Raw genomic sequence first — 19,280 nt, forward strand, 5'->3', positions numbered from 1 at the left:
GATGCTCTTGAATCTTAAAGAAGAAACCTCACCAGTACTCCAGAGCCTGTCCCTGTCCACCCTCTCCACTCAGAATTCTGGCCTGCAGCATCAAGAGAAACAGCTGGATTTAGAAACACCTTCTGGCTTGCATGCATGGTCAGTCAGACACATCTATGGGTAATAAATTAGAAGTCAATATAAGTATTTTTGAAACAGCAAATCACCCTTGAATTATTTTGATGTTGTGCTTGACATTTCATGTTATTTTTGCTAGTTCTGGAGGATGGAAGATGGTGAGGGGGAATGAAACCTACTGTCATGTTTTTTGCTGTGAAGGTTCATGCCATCTTGTTGCCCGTAGTCAAGACACAAACCAACAGAGTGTTAGTTTATGCGGTGCTTTATTCGGGGTCCGGGAAACCTGAGGACTAGTGTCCAAAGTCAGGATTCCCAAGACCCTCACTTTCAGTTCAACTTTTATACCTTTTTACAATGAGGCTTATGTGCCAAATTACACATCCTTTTGTTACAAAAACAATTTCATAAATTGTGCGAATAACAATCAGTGTGCATGTGAGTAACAATCAATGTACCCCCTTAATTTATTAATCTTTTGTTTTAACTACTCCCTGCACCTGGATATAATTTTTCAAAGTGTCAGTCTGCTTAAGTTCTATATGCTCCACTAATTTCTTTATTATTGTTCAGCATATTCTTTCCTTCTTGTTCCCCTAACCTACATCCTGGTTTGGTCTCCATACATCCTTTTCTTGCGGATTCAGTTTGTCCCTGCAACAATCTTTACCATTAAATGTCTTCAAATACTCTTAATTTTGAGATAATCACTTTACTGTGCACCATGGGCTGAAAGGAATAGTGTCCCTTCATGCAAACTTGATTATTGATTATGGAACTTGGAAACTTAGTTTTTGTACTGTGTGGTTGATGAAAACATGATGCTCTCTACATTTTTCCTGCCCTGGAATATATTCTGTCATTGGACTCTCATCACCACCATTTTCGTGGATCCTTATCAGAATTAGAAAGATCCCATTAAAATGCAGTTGTTAAGGCTTAAGTTTTTTGTGTTATGGAAGGGTTCATTAGCACCTCAGCTGAATTCAAAATCAGAAGAGGAATTCTTTGTTATATGTGAAACTTAGACTGTTACATTTTCCCTTAGTTCCTATTTGTTTTTAGGACAGCCTCATGGGAAAAGAAGAAAGCAGTTTTCTCAGCCTTTGCTGTAGACATTCAGTTTTACAGATTCTAAATTTGTGGAATGAGCTTCTAATTGTTTACTGACAGAAATATCCCATACAAAATGAGTTCACTCAAAATCTCTTCTTCTATTATCTGTCACAAAGCTCCAGCATCCAGATAAGTGATATCATATTACTGGCTCAAATGATTTAAAAGCAATCTTAAAATGCAAGACTTCAGAAGAATTTATTCTTTCTAATAAAGTGTTTTTCTACTTATTTCTAGCAAAGCAACAGAGAAACTTAAGTATGTTACATTAGAGAGGACAGTATCTGTGGCTCAGGTGAAGCTGGTGAGTGATACTCTGCAGTAATTTTAACCCCAGTAAGTTCAGGTTAGCTGCATGTTACAGGGAAGGGAAAGCAACCTGCTCCATTCAGTCACTGCAGGATCCTGGGGCTGCTGCACACAGTAACTTCTGGTCTGTTCCTGGGTGGGCAGTGGAGAACCAGGGGCAGGGAGGTCTTCCAGAGACAAACCCAAGCCTGCAGTGGTAGACAAACAAGGAACTGGGCAAGGACTAAAAAGATGCAGAGGCTTGTGTTGGGCATATGTAAAGGTAACTACTGCAGAGAGTGCAACCACCTCTCTCTTCAGCAGCCATCTAGCAGGGCAGTGTAGACACAGCTGATGACAGATCTCTCAGGTGCCTTTGTATTCCCAGCCTGCAGAGCACTATGCCTGGATCTGCATCCATAACCAGCTGGAGACATCAGCTTGCAGCCTCAGAGCCCAGCCAGCTGGGAGCCACTCTGCATGTTCTCTGCCTTTGTTTTAGTAGTAAGTAAAGCCTCAGTAGGAGTTGGGTTTCTCTCATGTCAGCAATCCACAGCCATCACAGTTTTTGCAGCACCTGATGAGTTAACAGAGAGGATGGGTGCGAGGTATTACTCAGATCTGTGTGCAGACATCATGCAGGGCTGGAGAAGGGGAGGAGGGCTCCAGAAGCTTCACATCAAATGGAAACCACATCTGACTAGAAAGTATCAAAGCTGCAGCTGCAACCCTCTTGCCCTCCCCCAGGAAAACCACCTTGCTGAGAAATACCTGCCAGCCTGGAACTGGCTCCAGCAAACAAACCAGGTGATAGGAATGGAAGGAGACAGTAACACAAAATCCTGCCCCAATTGCTTCAGTTGCAAAATTCTCATTACTTCAAGGGACCAAGATTTTATACCTTCCACTCAGCTCTGGGAGTGTGTCTCCCTAAAATGATTAGGAGAGAACCAGCAATCCCTTTGAAGAGCCCATTAGCAGATAAATGAATCCTGAAAATCTCCTTGCTCCCAGCTCTTGCTTAAGCTGATCTTCCTGCTGTACAGAGGTGAAGATTAAAGAGGATGGTAAAAAGCAGCTGATAGCTAAGGAAGGAGCTTTTCTTTATCTTCCTGGTTACAGCTCATCTTATTTCCTTACATTATTTATAGTCTCTAAGCACACATGGAAGTGGGGAACATCTAGGAAACAGCAAACCAGTCCCTGCTCCAAGCACCTCTCTCTGTGTGTGTAGCAGCAGAGGTGGTAATGTGTCCCAGAACCAGAACTTAATGGACTTACCTCACGGAATTCTGGGACATAGAAGTAAGAACAAGAGGGCTTATATGGCTAATCACTTAAATAATGTGAAAACTAAATGAGTTTGAAAACAGCCTGAATGAAAACCTGTGTGGAGGCAAGGAGAGCAAATTATTCACTTTTGCCTCTCTAACATAATAGTGAAGAGTTGCCAGGTATTTGATGCTTGAAAGTAAAAGAGTTTTAAACTTTGTAGGAGTGGATGGTTAGACAAAACCAGCTCTGTGTAACAGGGCATTCTCTGTTGTGTTCTGAATTCTCTCACACAAATCACTTGGCTGAGAAGAACAAATTAATACTTGCCATCTACATCTGTTTGCCATATAAAGCAGATTTCTTTTGGGGGAATGAAGGGTGAAACCTCTCTCCACATAAATCACTGGGTGTTTTCATTTCAACTTCAGTGAAGCAATCAAATCCATTAAGAGATGAAGAAAATTAGCATAATCAACTCATGTTGTTTTAACTCCCCTAGCCCTAGCGAGGAACATTCTATATGGGTTATTGGTTAACAGTTTTATCCAGTGTAGGTTTTTATGATCTGCAGTTTCCCTGTTCCACTGACAGGTACAACTGTCAGGCAGCTCACAATGCACGTATTGGATTTTACAAAAAGATGCTTTACACACTATGTATCTTTTAAAAAGTACAATTATATTAAGTACAATGGGAAAAGGAGAGCACAGAACAATAGGGGAGCTGCAAAAGAAAATGCTTTCAAATCTGATAATTATATATAGTTATAATACACAAATATTTTTTATTCCTTCTTTTCAAAAAGCTGTCAAGATTCAATAGGGACCACAGGGATGACCAGGATGGAGGTCAGTGATGGATGGCAAAGTGAAGAACACAACAGGAGAAGGAGGGCTTATAGCAGGAGATTTATCAGAAAATCAAGGAATCTGTTGAAAGCTGGGATGTTTCCCTCAGAGATCACGATCATTGAAGGCTCAGAACTACCACAGGTAAGAAAATCAGCTTCTCTTGGGCAAATATTTTTGTCTCACCTGAATAATGCTTGGCACCTGTCACTATAATGTTTAAGGCACTGTGTTCAGAGACAAAAAGTCCAGACTTTATAATGAACTTTTCAAATACTAGACCTGTAAATTCTACCCCTCAGTTCAGTCCATGTCTGAACTGCCACTGACTGAGGTGAAATCACCCACAGGCAGCTTCCATCTGAAATGGACTGAAAGCGCCCTGTTTGCAGACCATGCAGTGCATGCCACAGTGTTACTAGAACAGAAATTGTAAACAAATTGAAAGCATCATGAAATGCTTGCTCTTACAGAGGTAGAAAAGCAACTTAAATGGTAGTTGTTCTTATTTGCTCTTCAATGTTGAAGAAAAACATTTAGGTTTAGGCACCTCTGCTTGATTCTCTGTCATTAAACAGAAATTATGCCAGTTCTGTAGAAACTTTACCCTCTTGTCATGGACTCAGATGGTTTCCTTAATGTCACTGAGTTCAACAGTAGTAAAGTAGCTGATGATTTGGTTATTCCATTATATAACATCTACATGTTATTCCAGTATAGAAAATCTGAAAGAAGAAAAGGTAAGACCAGTATATTGTGCTGGTTGCTGAGACAAAAAGCTTGACAGAAATCAAATATTTATTTAATTTGGCAACATAACTTGGCAGGAAAAGGAATAGGTGGTTAAAAATGGCTCTAAGAATGCTGAACAAAGATGAAACAATACCAACACTGCAGGTGGTCCCTGTAAAGCAGACATCAGGCAATGGCTACAATTACGTTGTACTTTCAAGAGATTAATTTGGCTTTGCAGTATGCAAAGTTCACATGCACATGCCTATGAATAATTTTTAGTGGCACATCTATAATTCTTACAAATGTTATCTTGCAACACAAGAAGAAAAGTATTCCAGTCGCAACAGCTTTTATTTTAAAACAGGCTCCTGAAACAAAAAACAAAACAAAACAAAAAAAGCAAACAAAGTGCTACACAAATATGCTGCAAAGAGAGAGAATAATCATCAGATGGGGCACTTGGTCCTTGATAGTCACATGCATTACTCCGAGGTGTAATATATCCAGGCTCTTCCCATGACTTTCTCCCCCTCCTCATGATGACCAACACATGAGTGGTTAAGAGTCTGAGCCCTTCAGACCACATAACACTGTTATTTTCCTGTAAAGAACCTCACCAAAAGGCACTACAGGGGGGTTGTAGTTTAGTTTTTAATAATTTCAATATATTGCTTTTGTTAAAAAGTCCAATTCTGACTCCAATAAATATTCCTTCTAATTAATTTTCTAAAATGCTTTAGCTTTTACTGCTTCAGCTGCTGCTGCAGAATATTTTGTTTATTATAAGTAAATAAACTACCAAAAAAATCACATATTCTTCTTCCCTTTATGACCACTTTATGTTATTTTCATTTTACTCTATAGATGTGTTGCCAGGAATAACAAAGATAGTGGGAAATTTATTGAATGTGTTAGCATCTATAGTAACAATATTTATCATATTTGAACTGCAAGTTTTTGGTACACAGATGATGAAAAACAGTATAATCATGTTTTCAAAGGATGCCCATTACTGCTTGATGTGGTGGATCCTTCCTTACCTCTGCTTCTTGTGCACAGTCCCATCCTCTTCCTCAGGGCAGCAGCTGCAATCATGTGTTGAAGTAATAACCCAAATCAGGCAACTGATCTAGGGGAGAAAAGAATGCTCAGTCCATACTCTGCTTCACTGGAATAAATGGAAGCCACTGACCCATGTTGCCAGGAGATAAAAGAAGGGACCATGCATTTCCCCAGCAGGACAGAACTCATCAGTTCCCACTGATCAAGAAAGTGGGCCCAGCTGCCCTGATCCAAGCCAGTGTGAGCAGTCCACTTCATCCCCTGTTTGGAGGGATTTCAGAGATGGTTGCTCAGAGAGTGCATGACTGCTACAGCAGAACTATGAGCACCCTGGGAACAGCAGGAGGGAGCATTCAGGATCTAGAGCTGCTTCTGGAATCATCCCTTGCAACTTTGCAAAGGTTTCTCACAGCACTGAGCAGTACTGAGTGAATCCTGTTTAATCACATTCTGAGTGGGGACCAAGAATATGGCTTTCAGAAAGGAGAATATGGCATATTTTTTGCTAACAGTGCAGATAAAGACCTTTTTGTAAGAACTGTCACACCAGATAAATATATTTTCTATAGTTGGTATCTGCATTTTTTTTTTAATCTGGGGAAAACAGAGGCTGCAGTCCTGGGAATGTTTCTTCAAAAGCAGTGTTGGCATGAGGCTTGTGTGGAAACACTGGGCTGCACTAAGGAAATGCCCAGACAGTAGAACTGAAACATTTTTTTCTTTCAGATTTTTTTCCAGTTCAATGCACCGTGAAACAATGTTGTGTAGCAGAACAGAATGGAATGGCACAGCATAGCATAGAGTAGGAATAGAATAGAGCAGATCACAGTGGTATAATACAAATGCTAGAAACCCCCCACCATTTTCTATGTAGATATTAATTATGAATGTTCAGTCAATACACTGATGCAAGTTATTAAAATAAGTATTTATATTAATTCTGATTCTAATCATCACCATCTGCTAGTATCAGAAATTTCAATCTGCTGGGTTATTTGCAATTAATAATGACTATCCATGCCCTTCCTATACTAGGGTAAAAGCATCAATAATATTCCTTTTAGCTATTTCTCTAACCTGCTGTTACAAAAGCCATCAATGGGAGAATTTCCACAACTCACCAGGAAGCTCATTTGGTGCTGAGCTGCTGGAAAGCTTTCTGTAGTACCTAGTTGAACAATTCTTTACTGCATATTATGCCATCTTCCTTTTGTCCTGCCCTTAAAGGTAATGCAGAAGATGTGATCACCACTGGACATTTTTCCCTAAAAAAAATATTCATCTGGTATATGGATATCTTTTGTTTTGAAGATTGCAGTGCTTTTAGCTAAAAGAAATGCATCTTATCTTTAAGATTAAATAATAAGGATGAGGGAGCCATGTTTTCTTCCTCAACCCCAGGTATAGCACATTTGCAGGAATATTTGAAACTTCTTGAAAAGATTGAGTTTTTTTTCCAATAGATGGAAAACATCTATCATTCTTACACCCTTTCAACATACACTTTTAAGCACTGAAACACCTAAAGCTTTTCTTTCATTCCTTATTCATTACAATTACAGCTGCTCAGAAAATGCATATGGAAATCAAGTCTTAGCCACAAGAAAAATGCTTGAGAAAAAAAACTTTTCCCTTCTTTATGGTATGGTATATTCTGTTTTGTTTTTATCAACCTTCTTTCCCAAAAATCCTTCCCCACTCTTCAGCTCCACTGACTGTGTGGGCTGCAGATTTTGGATAGTATTAGTATTTCAGGCAACCCTGAGAACTTTCTGCAGGGGATCCATTCTCTGCTTGGTCCATAAGTGCCCAGGGCTACCTGGTCTGGTGATTCTGATGCAAGCCTGGGCAGTACTCACACAACTTCTGCAGTATTGTATAGGGGCACTGCCCTGGCTTAGTGTGCACAAAACCCACAGCCTCACCAAAAAGTCAGTGGCAATGGGAAACATACTGACCCTTTGAATTTCTTGTTGCAAATGCACCCCCATAATTAAATTCTTAATTTACGACTCTTAAATTCCTCACTAGTAGCAGCTTCTCACAAAGCTCCCTCAGCATTGCCATTGACACTGGAGGCTCATTCTGTCCTGGAGGACAATGACTGGGCTTTAGTTATTCACACATCTATGACATCTCAGCCAGATTAGAGTGATAAAATGTGTCTGGCTTCCAAAGCTTTGACAAAGGTCTTTGTAATATTACCCCATAGCTTCACAACCCTATCCTTTGCTCCCAGTGCCAGTTGCCATTACTAAACATAATAACACTCAAGACCACTGTCCTGACCTTTGAGGAAACCAGTGACCTGTGCCCAGGATATCTGAGAGCTGAAGCCTTCAAATGAAAATTACTGACAGCAATTCAGCTCCCTAATAAAGTGGAGTATCTTAAAGTTTCAGTACAACTCCTTGGTCAAGAAAGTCACACTTCTTGCAGCTCTGGTCCCTAACTATGACATGATCTCCTGTAAGTTCAGAGACATTATGAGGATCATGACATTTTTTTTCTCTAAGTGGTATGTGCATCTCTTCAGCTTTGTCTTCTCTGTGGAAAATGTCCACTCTGGGAGATGCCAGGTCAGTGAACAACAACTTTGTGGAAACTGAATGTTCAGCCCCTACTATGAAGCAAGTACCTTGTTTTCCTTGGTTTGCACTTCTAGCCAGCTCAAAAGTGAGCATTATCCAGTCACCAATAGTGGAATGTAGGCATAATTCTACTTTTAAGGAACTAAAAGGACTACTTGCAGTTCTGGAAAGGATTGAGAAATTGCTGTTCTTCAACAACGGAGAGGGGAAAGTGTCAGTATCTAAAATACAGGGGGGAAGGCAGTATCTAAACCTATTGCATGCTTGTCCTTGCCCCTCCCCGTGCTGAAGTTACAAAAAGAAAGAAGGAAATAGAAACAGAGCAAAGCAAAGAATTAACAGCAGACTGTAATTCACCATAATTTCATAAGGCAATAAAAGATACAACCTGCCAGTGGTGAGGGGATGCTGGATCAGAAAGCCCAGAGCTGAGAGGAGATGTTGGTAGTATTTGTAATCTTATTGTGCGGGATCCTTCTGTGGCTTTTTCAGGGCTGCAGGCACTAAATGCGAGGCAGCAGAGGGGCAAGGCTGGCACCGTGTTGCATCACTCAGAGCTCATCCCTCCTCAGTGGAGTCAGAGGGGCTCTTCCCAGAGAGCTGCTTCTCTCCCCCAGTACATCTGCAGCTGTAAATCATTGCAGGTTTTCTTACCGGCTGCTGTTTTACAGTTTAATCATTACAAGGATAATGAAAGTAATGGTAACGGTTTTCTAGTTCTGACTCTGAATTGTTTTCTTGCCAGAACCGGAACCCTCTCTGCTTGGCACACTTCCCTTCCTCCCGCAGAACACGCCTGCCATCTTCTGGACAGCCCAGACAGCACCGAGGGGGAGCTGGAGATGCTCTTGAAAAGGTCTGTACAGAATGAGCTCTTCAAGTTGTTAAAGCAATCAACAAAGCAAGCAGATTGAAATTAAATTTTGTTTGGAGATGTGACATTCCCTACCACAGTATTTAACTTTCAGGGTGCACACAACTCCTCTGTCTCGATTCACAAGGATTTGCCCAAGTTTTTCCTGGCATCTTCACACCTGCAGCTATCCTGAGATTTTCTTTTGTCCCAAGTCTAAAGGAGACATTCAACCAAATGAGTCATTATTATACTGATTTTACATTGAAATCACGTTCATGTGGTTTTTGTAGGAACTCAGTGTTGATGAAAACTGGAATTACGGTTTTCATTAAGATTTATTAAAAAAACATGAAGTGGAACATGAAGCTGAACAAAGTTCATGTGATGTCCATGCAGGTATTTGATGTGGCTCTAATCAAAGCAAATACTGGAGTTTTATATCACATTAGAAATCTTCAAGGAGTGAAGCCTTGGTTACAAGTCAAGCTTGAAATTCTGAAAACAATTATTTGCCCTTCTTGATCTTCAAGAGAAGGCTGAATCTCTTTCTGAAGAATGTAAGAATATGTTATTTCAGGTATAAGAACTACCGTTTGATATTTCACAGCCTGTTACACATCACTTGAGGTTGCATGTACATAAATACTCCCTTAAAAGTCCATGACTAACACACAAGAGCAGAATTATGAAAAAAGCCATCCTATAGGGAAATGGAATCATATCAAAGTCAAAAAAACTTCACAAACTGCACTGTATTAATGAACTGAGAGATAAGTGGGGGAAGGCTCTGATGATGTTTTCACAACAGGGCACTGATCTGCATTTTCTTTTCAATATTTTATGTACTACACAATACATCTTTATAACACATGCCTATAATCTGCATCTTACATTCATATTATACAGACACATACTATACATCACAATGCACATAATATTGATAGGAAAAGTAACTACTTGAATTGCTAAAAATTTTTGTATTTTTAATGCTGCAATATTAAAACATAAAACTGGTTCATAAAAGGGAAATTCTGTGCTTCACATCACTTGCAGTGAAGAGAAATAGGGTGGGAACTGGAATCACCTATACAAGCTTGTAAAAAGTCAGTCAGGTTGGTTTCAGCTCCCTCCCAAAATTTACAAGACCACTTCTTAAGTCACTGATGGAGACCGAGCTGTTTGTCCCTTAGTGGAACACTTCCCTCACACAGCTTCAGTCAAATGAAGGGTTGGGAACCACCCAGCTTTCCTGGACAGGCAATGAGAAGATGTCTCTTCTGACATCTCTGGAGATTTCTACCTCTTCAAAGACCTTCTTCTAATACAGTGAGTGTCTGATTTCTCAAGAAGGGCACTTAACACAGACAGGCTGCCAGAAAGCAGTCAGCTGAGGGGAATCCTACCCCAGGTGTCTTGAAATGGTGATAAAACTGAAGAGCTGAAATGAGCTTAATTCACTGCATGGACAGAGGAAGTGGGGCTGACTTCAGTCCAGGCAAAAGGCTGCTAGACACAAGTTTAGATTTTCTGCATCAGTTCCGTGAAATTTATCACTGTTTATTCTAAGGTCAGGGTTTCCTTGGAAGACAAAAGGCTGGACTGGTCATTTCTCCAAACCTTCTTCGCTCTGTACTGCAAATCACTTATGCTCTGCTTCCTGTCAGACAAAATTACCACCTTCTTCCCATCCTCTCATCACGATATTAGCTACATAGAGTCCAAATCACACCAGTCCTTCCAACCCAGCTTCATGCATAATTAATGCTCAGACCTGTCTTTCTGCTGACCAAGCACGTTGCTGAAGACTTCTCATGGAAGTAATGTTGGTATCCTCCTTTACTGGGCAGGTCTTCCAGGAAGATTTCTGCTGTGGCTGGTCTAGTTTTCAGTATAATTTGTATTCTCTCCACTTTTGTCCCTCACATGTTTTCTGTTCACCAAAATCTCCCAGATAAGCTCTTCTGAAGGCTAAAATCATCCTGAGATGTGTCATTTTAGCTAAAAACAGAAAAAATTATTTCCAGTGTGCTTCAGTAATTAAAAAAAGAGCTACAATACAGAGCAGCTGGCACTTTCAATTGGTTTTGACTAGTTTAATATTATCTAACTGGTGTTCACTAGCCAGAAGTCGTCTCACTGGTGACTGGCAGTAGAATTTGAGCCTACGAACCATTTCCAGTTTTCAGGAACTAGCTAAACTTAGTAGCCCATAGATGAGCAAATAACTCCCATTTGGAATAGCATATGCAAAGGGCTGGGGAACTGGAAGCAGGTTTGTTCTGCATGTGACTTCAGAAAACCCAGCTTTTCCACTACAACTATTTTTTTGCCTAGGGTTTGTACTGAGCTCAGTGGCAATTACAGTGAGAGCCTCAAGAATGTTTGGTAGCCTTGGACATAGTTTCAGTGCTCCAGAGAATCAGAGGACATCTCTGGCAGAAAAGGCTCAGACCTGTCATGACAGGGAGATTAATGTTTTCACAGATGGGATTTTCTCTAGAGGATAGGAAAAGCCCACATTTCTTGTGTGGTATGCTTACTTTCCAGCATAATTCTGATTCTCTCCACTTTTCTCTTTCACAAAACAAGTAGCACAAATGGTAAAATGAACACTGTGATTCAGAGCTGAAGGAACCTGCCTTGCTCTTTGTTACTTCACTTTGTAGCTCAGGGATTCTACAGTTGTATTCCAGGTATTGCTAAATATCTGAGAGAAACAGTTCTACAATGCCTCTGCCTTGCATATATTGAATTAGAAAAGCCAGGTGCTGCCTTTCAGCTGTTCAGCTCACTGTATGCATCATGCATCACCTCATAATGGGAAAAAAGTTGCGTGTAGTGTATAGTTATTTTTGCTAGCTATGCAAAACAACATATAGAGCAAGGTTCTATGTGTACACTGCTAATTAATATTACACTGCTAAATTTAATTTGTGTTTTCAAAGGGAAAAGTTTCATTTATGAGGTTAAAAAATAGCACTGGATCTACATTTTATTTATTATATTTACAGATGTATAACACAAAGCATGGCCGAGGGCAGAGAAACTGCTATGATGGCAGCGTTTGCTCTTCTGTGTGCTTGAGACAAAATCATAGAATCACAGAATGTCAGGGGTTGGAAGGGACCTCTGAAGATCATTGAGTCCAACCCCCCTTCCAGAGCAGGACTAAAATTAGGGCAGGTTACTCAGAAATGTATCCGGACAGGTCTTGAAAGTCTCCAGAGAAGGATACTTCACAGTGTCTCTGGGCAGCCAGTTCCAGGGCTTTGTAACCCTTAAAGAATTTTTTTCTCATGGTGAAGTAGAACTTCCTGTGCTCTATCTTGAATCCATTGCCCCTCATCCTATTATAAGGCACAAGTGAGAAGAGGTCGTCCCTTCCTTCTTGACACCCAGCCCTCATATATTTATACACATTAATTAGATCCCCTCTCAGTCTTCTCATCTCCAGACTAAAAAGCCCCAGGTCTCTCAGCTTTTCTCCATGAGGCAAGTGTTCCCTCCCCTTAATCATCCATGTAGCCCTCCATTTTGCTCTCTCAGGTAAATCCCTGTCCCTCTTGAACAGGGGAGCCCAGAACTGGATGCTCACACTAGGGCAGAGCAGAGGGGCAGAAGAACCTCCCTCAATCTGCTGGACTCAGTGTTCTTACTGCACCTCAGGATACCATTGGCCTTCTTGTCCACAAGGGCACACTGGTGTTCCATGGATAACTTGCTGTCTAGCAGGACATTCAGTACTAGTGAGTGTGATCTAGAGGCTACTTCCAGCTGACTGTAGGAGGCCTCATAAAAAAATATGATAATCATTTGACAATATGACAATCATGTCTATTTCTCTCAGTTATGCCACCCTTTCTGAATCATTGTCTGGCATTTGGAAAATGAGCTGTACCATCTGTCAGATTCTTCCTGTTTCCTGTCTGTTTAAGGAAAGACCCATTTTTATGTGAACAAATATTAAACTCACAAGGACTAATAGCCAATTCAATCTACAGAATATAAACTAGTATTAAAATCCAGAGAAATATTGAATGTCAGTTCCTAGTATGAATTTCTAGCATCCACTCTGAAATACTTTAAATATATTTTGCTACTTTAAGCTTCTAGAGTTGTTTTTACTGTGTATGTGATTTGTAATAAAGTGTTCTGCCTTTCCTGCCATGGATTAATAACAGGATTGGGAGGGGCCTGGCGAGACTTTTAAAAAAGGGTGTGATCAAGATGTAAAAAAAAAAAGATCCTTAATCATTTTTCTTTCTGCTTGCTTAGTTAAGTCATTAAACGAGGTCTTTCACAGCCTGGGAAAAGAGGGAAAACCCCTGGAGTGGGAGCCATAGTGTGCGTTTGTGGAGAGTTACAAAAGACAGACATTTCTCTGTGTAGTGTTTGGAAAACAAAATAACAATAACAAAACCAGTGTAGGTGAAGGATCAGGGAGGACTGATCTTAAGTACTGTATTTCCCAAAGGGCCCAGCACAGAGAACTGGGGCCAAGAAAGCCAAGAGAGTGATGACCTAAGCGTGGTACCTCCTGGCAGGAGCTGGGCAGCAGAGCTCTGCCTGGCATCCACATCTGCCATCCTCACAGAGAAAAGGTGGCAGGGGGGTAGCAGGTCTCTCTGTGGCCAGAAGACACCAACAAAAAGTTGCACACATATTCTATGTCTCTTTCTTTTCTTATCTCCTTGCTAAGTGTGCTGGTAATAGTTAGGAAATGAGATCAATGTGGCAGTGAGCAACTGTTACTATGATTTGTTCTCTTTGCAGACTTTTTTCTCAGAAGGCAAAACTTAAAGGCTCGTTCTCTGACAGTTTTATGGAAAACTGTACAGCCATAAGCAACAAGGTCTAAACCATTTATTTGCAATCATCTTTTTAATTTAAAGAGAATGAGGATGTTTGCCATTAAAGGAAGATAGGGAAAATAACAGAACTCAAGAGATTTTTCTCTTGCAGATGATGCATGTGAGTCTTGTCTCCGGTCAGAGGTGACCCAAGACTCATCCCTGCATTTTGACTCTCCAGTGTATGCTGTGCTTTGTCAAGACAGAAAAATCTCTCAGGCATTTTGAACTTTCCAAGTGAGCATTCTCTTCAAACAAGCATAAAAATGCCATCCTTCATGGAGTTCTCTCAGAATGAGCACTCATGCAGCCAACATTGGCACTTGACATAGACATGAAATTAAAATAATTTTTTTTTGGTCCAGTGTTTGTTGTGCGTAACATGTAAGCCCATGGCATTTAGCTGTAAGAGGAGGAATAAAATCTAATACAATAGCTAAGCTTAAGCATGTTAATTTTTATGGGGAAATTCTTAATGTATTGAACAGGCCCTATGTCATTAACAATATTCACAAGTTTTAACTTAGCTTTTCAAATATTATCTTGATGTGCTCTTCTTTTCAGAAGAAGACACAGTTGCAAACTGTTCTTGTGTAAAGACTACTGGTGTCTTTAATTATAGTATTAAACAGGCATGAGTGTAGGTCATTTCCATTGCACCTTCAATAGCAATCCCTCAGTCTTTAAATATTCTGCAAGGACCACAAACAAAATCGATCTCTAGCAAACTGCAGAACAAGTCAGATGCAGGAAGGCCGAGGCACCCACCTGCATTATCCAGCAATTCCTTCTGCACACACTGACAAAACCCCGAGGGGTGCTCAGGGATGACACAAAGTGTCCCCTGCAGGGGGTAAGGAGCAGCTTCAGGGCAGCACAGCTGGGTGTCACCCACATGCTGAATCCCCCAAAACCTGCCTTAATAAAACATTGATATTTGGCTTTTAAATAATGCAGATATGCTGCTCTGTTTTATGCTAAAATATCACTGTAGAAGATGAAAATTACGTGCTTTTGGCTCCTTTCATGATCCTTGGTGTGGTTTTGGTTTTTTTCAATCCAAAATATAAATGTCCTTACTGACTGTAATGGAAAAGCTGTTATGGCTAAGTGAAAGATACACTGTACAGAGCTTTATTCCTACATAGGGAATGCAAAATGGTATTGGGTAATTTATCTCAAAAGGTATCTGGGAAGGAGAAATTAGATTTGGAAATAGTTAATGGATTGCTACAATCATTGCAAACTAAAATTAATTCTTGCCATGCATATTTTGCATTGTATTCCTTAGCAGCCAACAAGTTCTTACAAATGTTGTTGTTCTTGTGTCAGGCTAAATTTATTTGTGTTACATCAAGGCAAAGGTATACTGTGTCGTTAAAGCTTCTCAGGATCTTGTAATTAGAAAAACACTTTTATTCTTTTCCTTGAAAAAAATCTGATCTGTTTTAGTATCTGGTGTAGGCATTGGCATTAATCCAGTTAAGCCTCTGGCTTGCAGGGCTCATGAGAACACTTAAGCAATTTTGCTATAAGATTTTTGTCAAAATGTGGGCCAGGATGTGGCCATTACACATGTGCAAACACCCTGAACATGGCCTCTGCAGACTGGTATAGATATAGATATATATGGGCTCAATACAACACTAAAGATTGCTGTACATCCAGTCACTTCAGTACGTGCTCCTCACACACCTGGGCTGCAAGGAAACCATTGGGTTTAAATTATATTAATTTTGACCACTGTGAGGTGTAAAAAAACCCACAAAAATAATTTCAACATGGTTGGGAGTAGAATCCCAACCATCTGCCACATGCCACATAAGACATCACTGGAAAGTGACTTACATTTGGTACTGAAATAAATTCATCTGTGACTTTCTGATTCAAAGAGTGATATAAGGAGTTCTATTTAACTATTTGGAAATAATTTTCAAGTGTAAAGTTCTTATTTATTATGAAACAACTCCCTAGGGCATGTTCTTTGGTGCCTTGTCAGGGGGTGTTGGTCTGACACTTGACACATTTATCCAGTACACACAGCCACAAGGATACAGAGAACAACCTTCACCTTGGAACTCAGGTCTGTCTGCCCTTAACAGTTCATCTACATAGGCAAATAAAGAAGCTTTCTACTTAATTTGTATGTTAGTTTAGGAAAAAGAAATTGCAGAAGTCCCCAGCTAAGAAAACTTTTCTAATAGGAGTGTTATTATTAATTTACTTAGAATAGAATTTAATCCCCAAGTTTACAAAGAAGTTGCGACTGCATTTAGCCCTAGAAATAATTTGATGCATTTTCCTGAATTTCTGTACATAACTGAACTGAAGTCAGTAGAGTTATGTTTGTGTAGCAAAGTTTAATTTTATTATTCCACTTTGGAAACTGTGCAGTGCAAATTGCAAAATTAAAAATACCCAGTAGGTGTCATCTTCCTACATATTGTACGGATGATTATCAAGTTCAGATGGTGTTTTTTTTTAATTGACCTTAACTGAAAAGCAGGAATCTTAAACACTGCAACATGTTTGCTGAAGAATGTGTGTAAAAAAATGTATTAATTTGATCTGATACACTTTACTAATCCTAGGATTTCTGGAATGCTTGCAACCCGGAGCCATTTATGCACCATCTAATGTGCAGATATCCATGACTGTACTTACATGCCTAAATAATGTCTGTAAAATATGCTTGTAAATGCTTGTCTTTAAACCTTAAAATCTACCGTATGGATTCATCTAATCCACATCTTCTTAAAGCAGTATGTTCTACAGCATTGCCTCTGATCCTGAAGTCTGTATTGGAAACATAGATTTACATCCTCTTTACTGATGAGGATGTTAAATGAAGTTGGAAAGGGAATCCCATTTCCATAAATGGTGTTTTAAGTTGTTGATTTCTTAAGATTACACCTTATGTAAATTAATAGTTTCATGTGGATTATTGAGAAATTTCAGTTCTCTCAGATCTGCTTGATTTACCTGGCTTTTCATTTCATATAAAATACTTCTATTTATTGTCAGAGGCTTTAAACTTAGTTGAGGGCTGAAATTATTCAGCCATTCACTGTGATTCAGCCATCGTCAGATCTAAGTAAAATAACTTTTCACATTTTAAACTCAGAGCTTTATTATTTGTAGTGTTGACACTTACTAGGTCAGAGTTAGGCCTTTCAGCATGTGATTAAAACATGCACTTTGTCCATGTCCATGGATTTTGTAATACAATCCTTTAGCAATCTGGCAACATTTCTGGCTTTGTTAGTGTAGGGCATTGCTTAGGAAAGTTCCTGTGCAATCGTGTTGTTGTCTGATCCAAAATTCTTTGAAAACAATAGAAAGACTTCCAAAGGCTTAAGCCATGAACTGGTTGGGCTCAGGAAAAGGCTGAGCTATGGCAGGTGGAACTGGAGCCAGGCAGTGCCAGGAAATTGCAGCCTGGCAGCTGATTGCAGCTGTGGCCTGAAACTGGTTTTTAATTAGCACAAGAGATGGGGTGGGAAGTGTCCCTATTTCAGTTGGTCTAACATTGATTACACATTCACAATTAATCTATTTTTTTAATCTTTTTGTTTTGTTTGAAAATCAAGTAAGCTTGGAGTTTCCAAAAGCTCGTCCCTGCATCTGTGGCAGAATGAGAAAGGAAATGGAATTTCAAAGGAAAAGGCTTTTTTTTTTTTTCCATATGATCTTGGTCTATGGTTATGCATCAAGACAGGGCTTTTGCATCACACACGAACAGGAAATTCTGCATAGCCCTCCCCTTATTAAAAGCTCATTATTTCTTCAAGGTGAACTACTCGTTAACAGCCGGGAAACTATTACCTTTGTGCTCCTGCCATCCGCATGGAGCAAGGCGGTGAACAAAGAATGCGGGGCACAGGGCTTGTGGGGTGAGTGACAGATTCCTCCTGGGCCGAGAGGAACCAACCCGGCAACAAACCCCACATCTCCCAGCTGGGCTGGGACTGCCGAACGGGATGAATAACTCGGGTGATGTGAAAGGGCTCCTTGTGATCTAAGCCGCGTTTTATCAAACACTGGAAGGGGCTGCCCAGGGAGGCGGCTGAATCGCCATCCCTGGAGGTGTTTTAAGAGCCGTGCAGATGTGGTGCTGAGGGACGTGGTTGAGCACTGGACCTCGGCAGTGAGGTTAATGGTTGGACTCAAATCTACCTAAAGGCATTTTCCATCTAGAACTATTCTGTGACTCCATAATGAGGTATTAATCCGTGCTTATCATTTACGGAATAGCAGACAGTGCTTTATTTTGGTGCTGCTGAGGTGCCAGAGGGGAAAGGTGAAGCTTCCTGGCAAGCCGGGCCCCGCGCTGGCAGCGCTGCCACAGTCCGGGCCCTGCTCCTTCCCCCGGCTCTGAGGGAAAGCGGCCCCGCCTCCGCGCTCGCCTCAGCGCCAAGCCGGGCGGGACGTCCCTCAGACGGCCCCAGGGCTCTGGCACTGCCCGGCCCCTCCATGCCTGAGCCGAGAGCCGCGGGGGAGGGCCCGGCCCCCCGCACCCCCGCGCTGCAAGGGAGCAGTGGGCGGGGCCGTGCGGGCGTCACAGTGCGCGGCCCCGCCCCCTCCCGCGGCCCGGCTGGGGCCGGAGCTGCCGAGGGAGCGCGGAGGAGCATGGAGGCGGCGCGGCGGGGGGCCAGGCCGGGCCGGGCGGCGGGGCCGGGGCGGTAGCGAGCCCGGTGGCCGCAATCCCACATCGGCCTCCTCTGCTTGTTAAGAGGCGCCTGAGGTGTGCTGCTGCTGCCCCCTCGCAGGGGATGGCGGCTCCGGGCCCTCCGCAGCTCCCGTGGCTGCGGCTGGGCCCGCGGCTGCGGGCCGGGCTGGAGGTCGCGCTGCGGGTGCCCAGCTTGTTCCTCATCGACGCCATCTTCAACTCGTCCCCGCTGCCGGGGGGCTCCCTGGGCACCGCGCTCCTGGGCGTGCTGCTGCGGCTGCTGGGTGAGAGACCTTCCCCTCCCGCCCGCCGTCCTTCCCCGCCCGCCGCGCAGCTCCGCCCTTCGCTGCCGGTCGGTCGCTGGGGGGTCGGCGTTCCCGCCGGGCCGGGGCTGAGGCCTGGGCCGGGGCCCCTCCTGGCCGCTCTGTGTCCCGCTGGGCTTGTTTACAGCCGCAGGCAGGGCACCGCCGCCGCCTCTCCAGCCCCGTCCCTTCAGCCCAGTGCCCCGCTGCCGGCTGCTGCCGCGGCCTTGTCTCTGCTCCCCTGCCCTCCCCTGTCTCTGACCCTTCCTGCCGCTTCTTCCCTGCAGTCCCAGGCTCCTCCGCTACCCGAGTCCCCGCCGAGCTACTTCCCTCTCTCCTCTGTCCTCTCTCCCCTCACAAGCCGCTGTGCTTCCCCCTGTGCTCCGTGGGCGCTTTACTCCCTAGGCCTCCCTCTCTGTCCCCTGACTCCCGGCTCTCGCCGCGGGGGCTCCTCCCGCTTCCCGGGGCCGCAGGCAGCCGCCCCAGCACAGCCCCGGGCCCGCACCGGGCGTGGCGGTGGCCGAGGCCGCGGCGTGGCCGGGTGGGCGCTGCTCGCCATGTGCGAGCCCCT

At 42.5% G+C, this 19,280-nt stretch overlaps 1 protein-coding gene across 2 annotated transcripts in view; it reads left to right on the plus strand.

Annotated features, from left to right (window-relative positions):
- The window catches only part of RNF139 (ring finger protein 139), a 26,014-nt gene continuing 6,734 nt past the window's right edge, over positions 1-19,280 (plus strand). The window contains exons 1-4 of one of the 2 annotated variants that reach the window (XM_071738360.1): positions 1-159; positions 1,471-1,537; positions 3,602-3,788; positions 8,778-8,888. Coding sequence is in view for 1 of the 2 variants with exons in the window: in XM_071738359.1 (XP_071594460.1) it covers positions 18,511-18,691 (181 nt within the window). In the remaining variant the exon portion in view is untranslated. Of the gene's footprint in view, positions 160-1,470; positions 1,538-3,601; positions 3,789-8,777; positions 8,889-18,274; positions 18,692-19,280 lie in introns of those variants that run through there. The other variant, XM_071738359.1, reaches the window with a different exon arrangement.

Source organism: Heliangelus exortis, chromosome 2 (genome assembly GCF_036169615.1).
Source record: "Heliangelus exortis chromosome 2, bHelExo1.hap1, whole genome shotgun sequence".
In the NCBI taxonomy this organism is placed as follows: Eukaryota; Metazoa; Chordata; class Aves; order Apodiformes; family Trochilidae; genus Heliangelus; species Heliangelus exortis.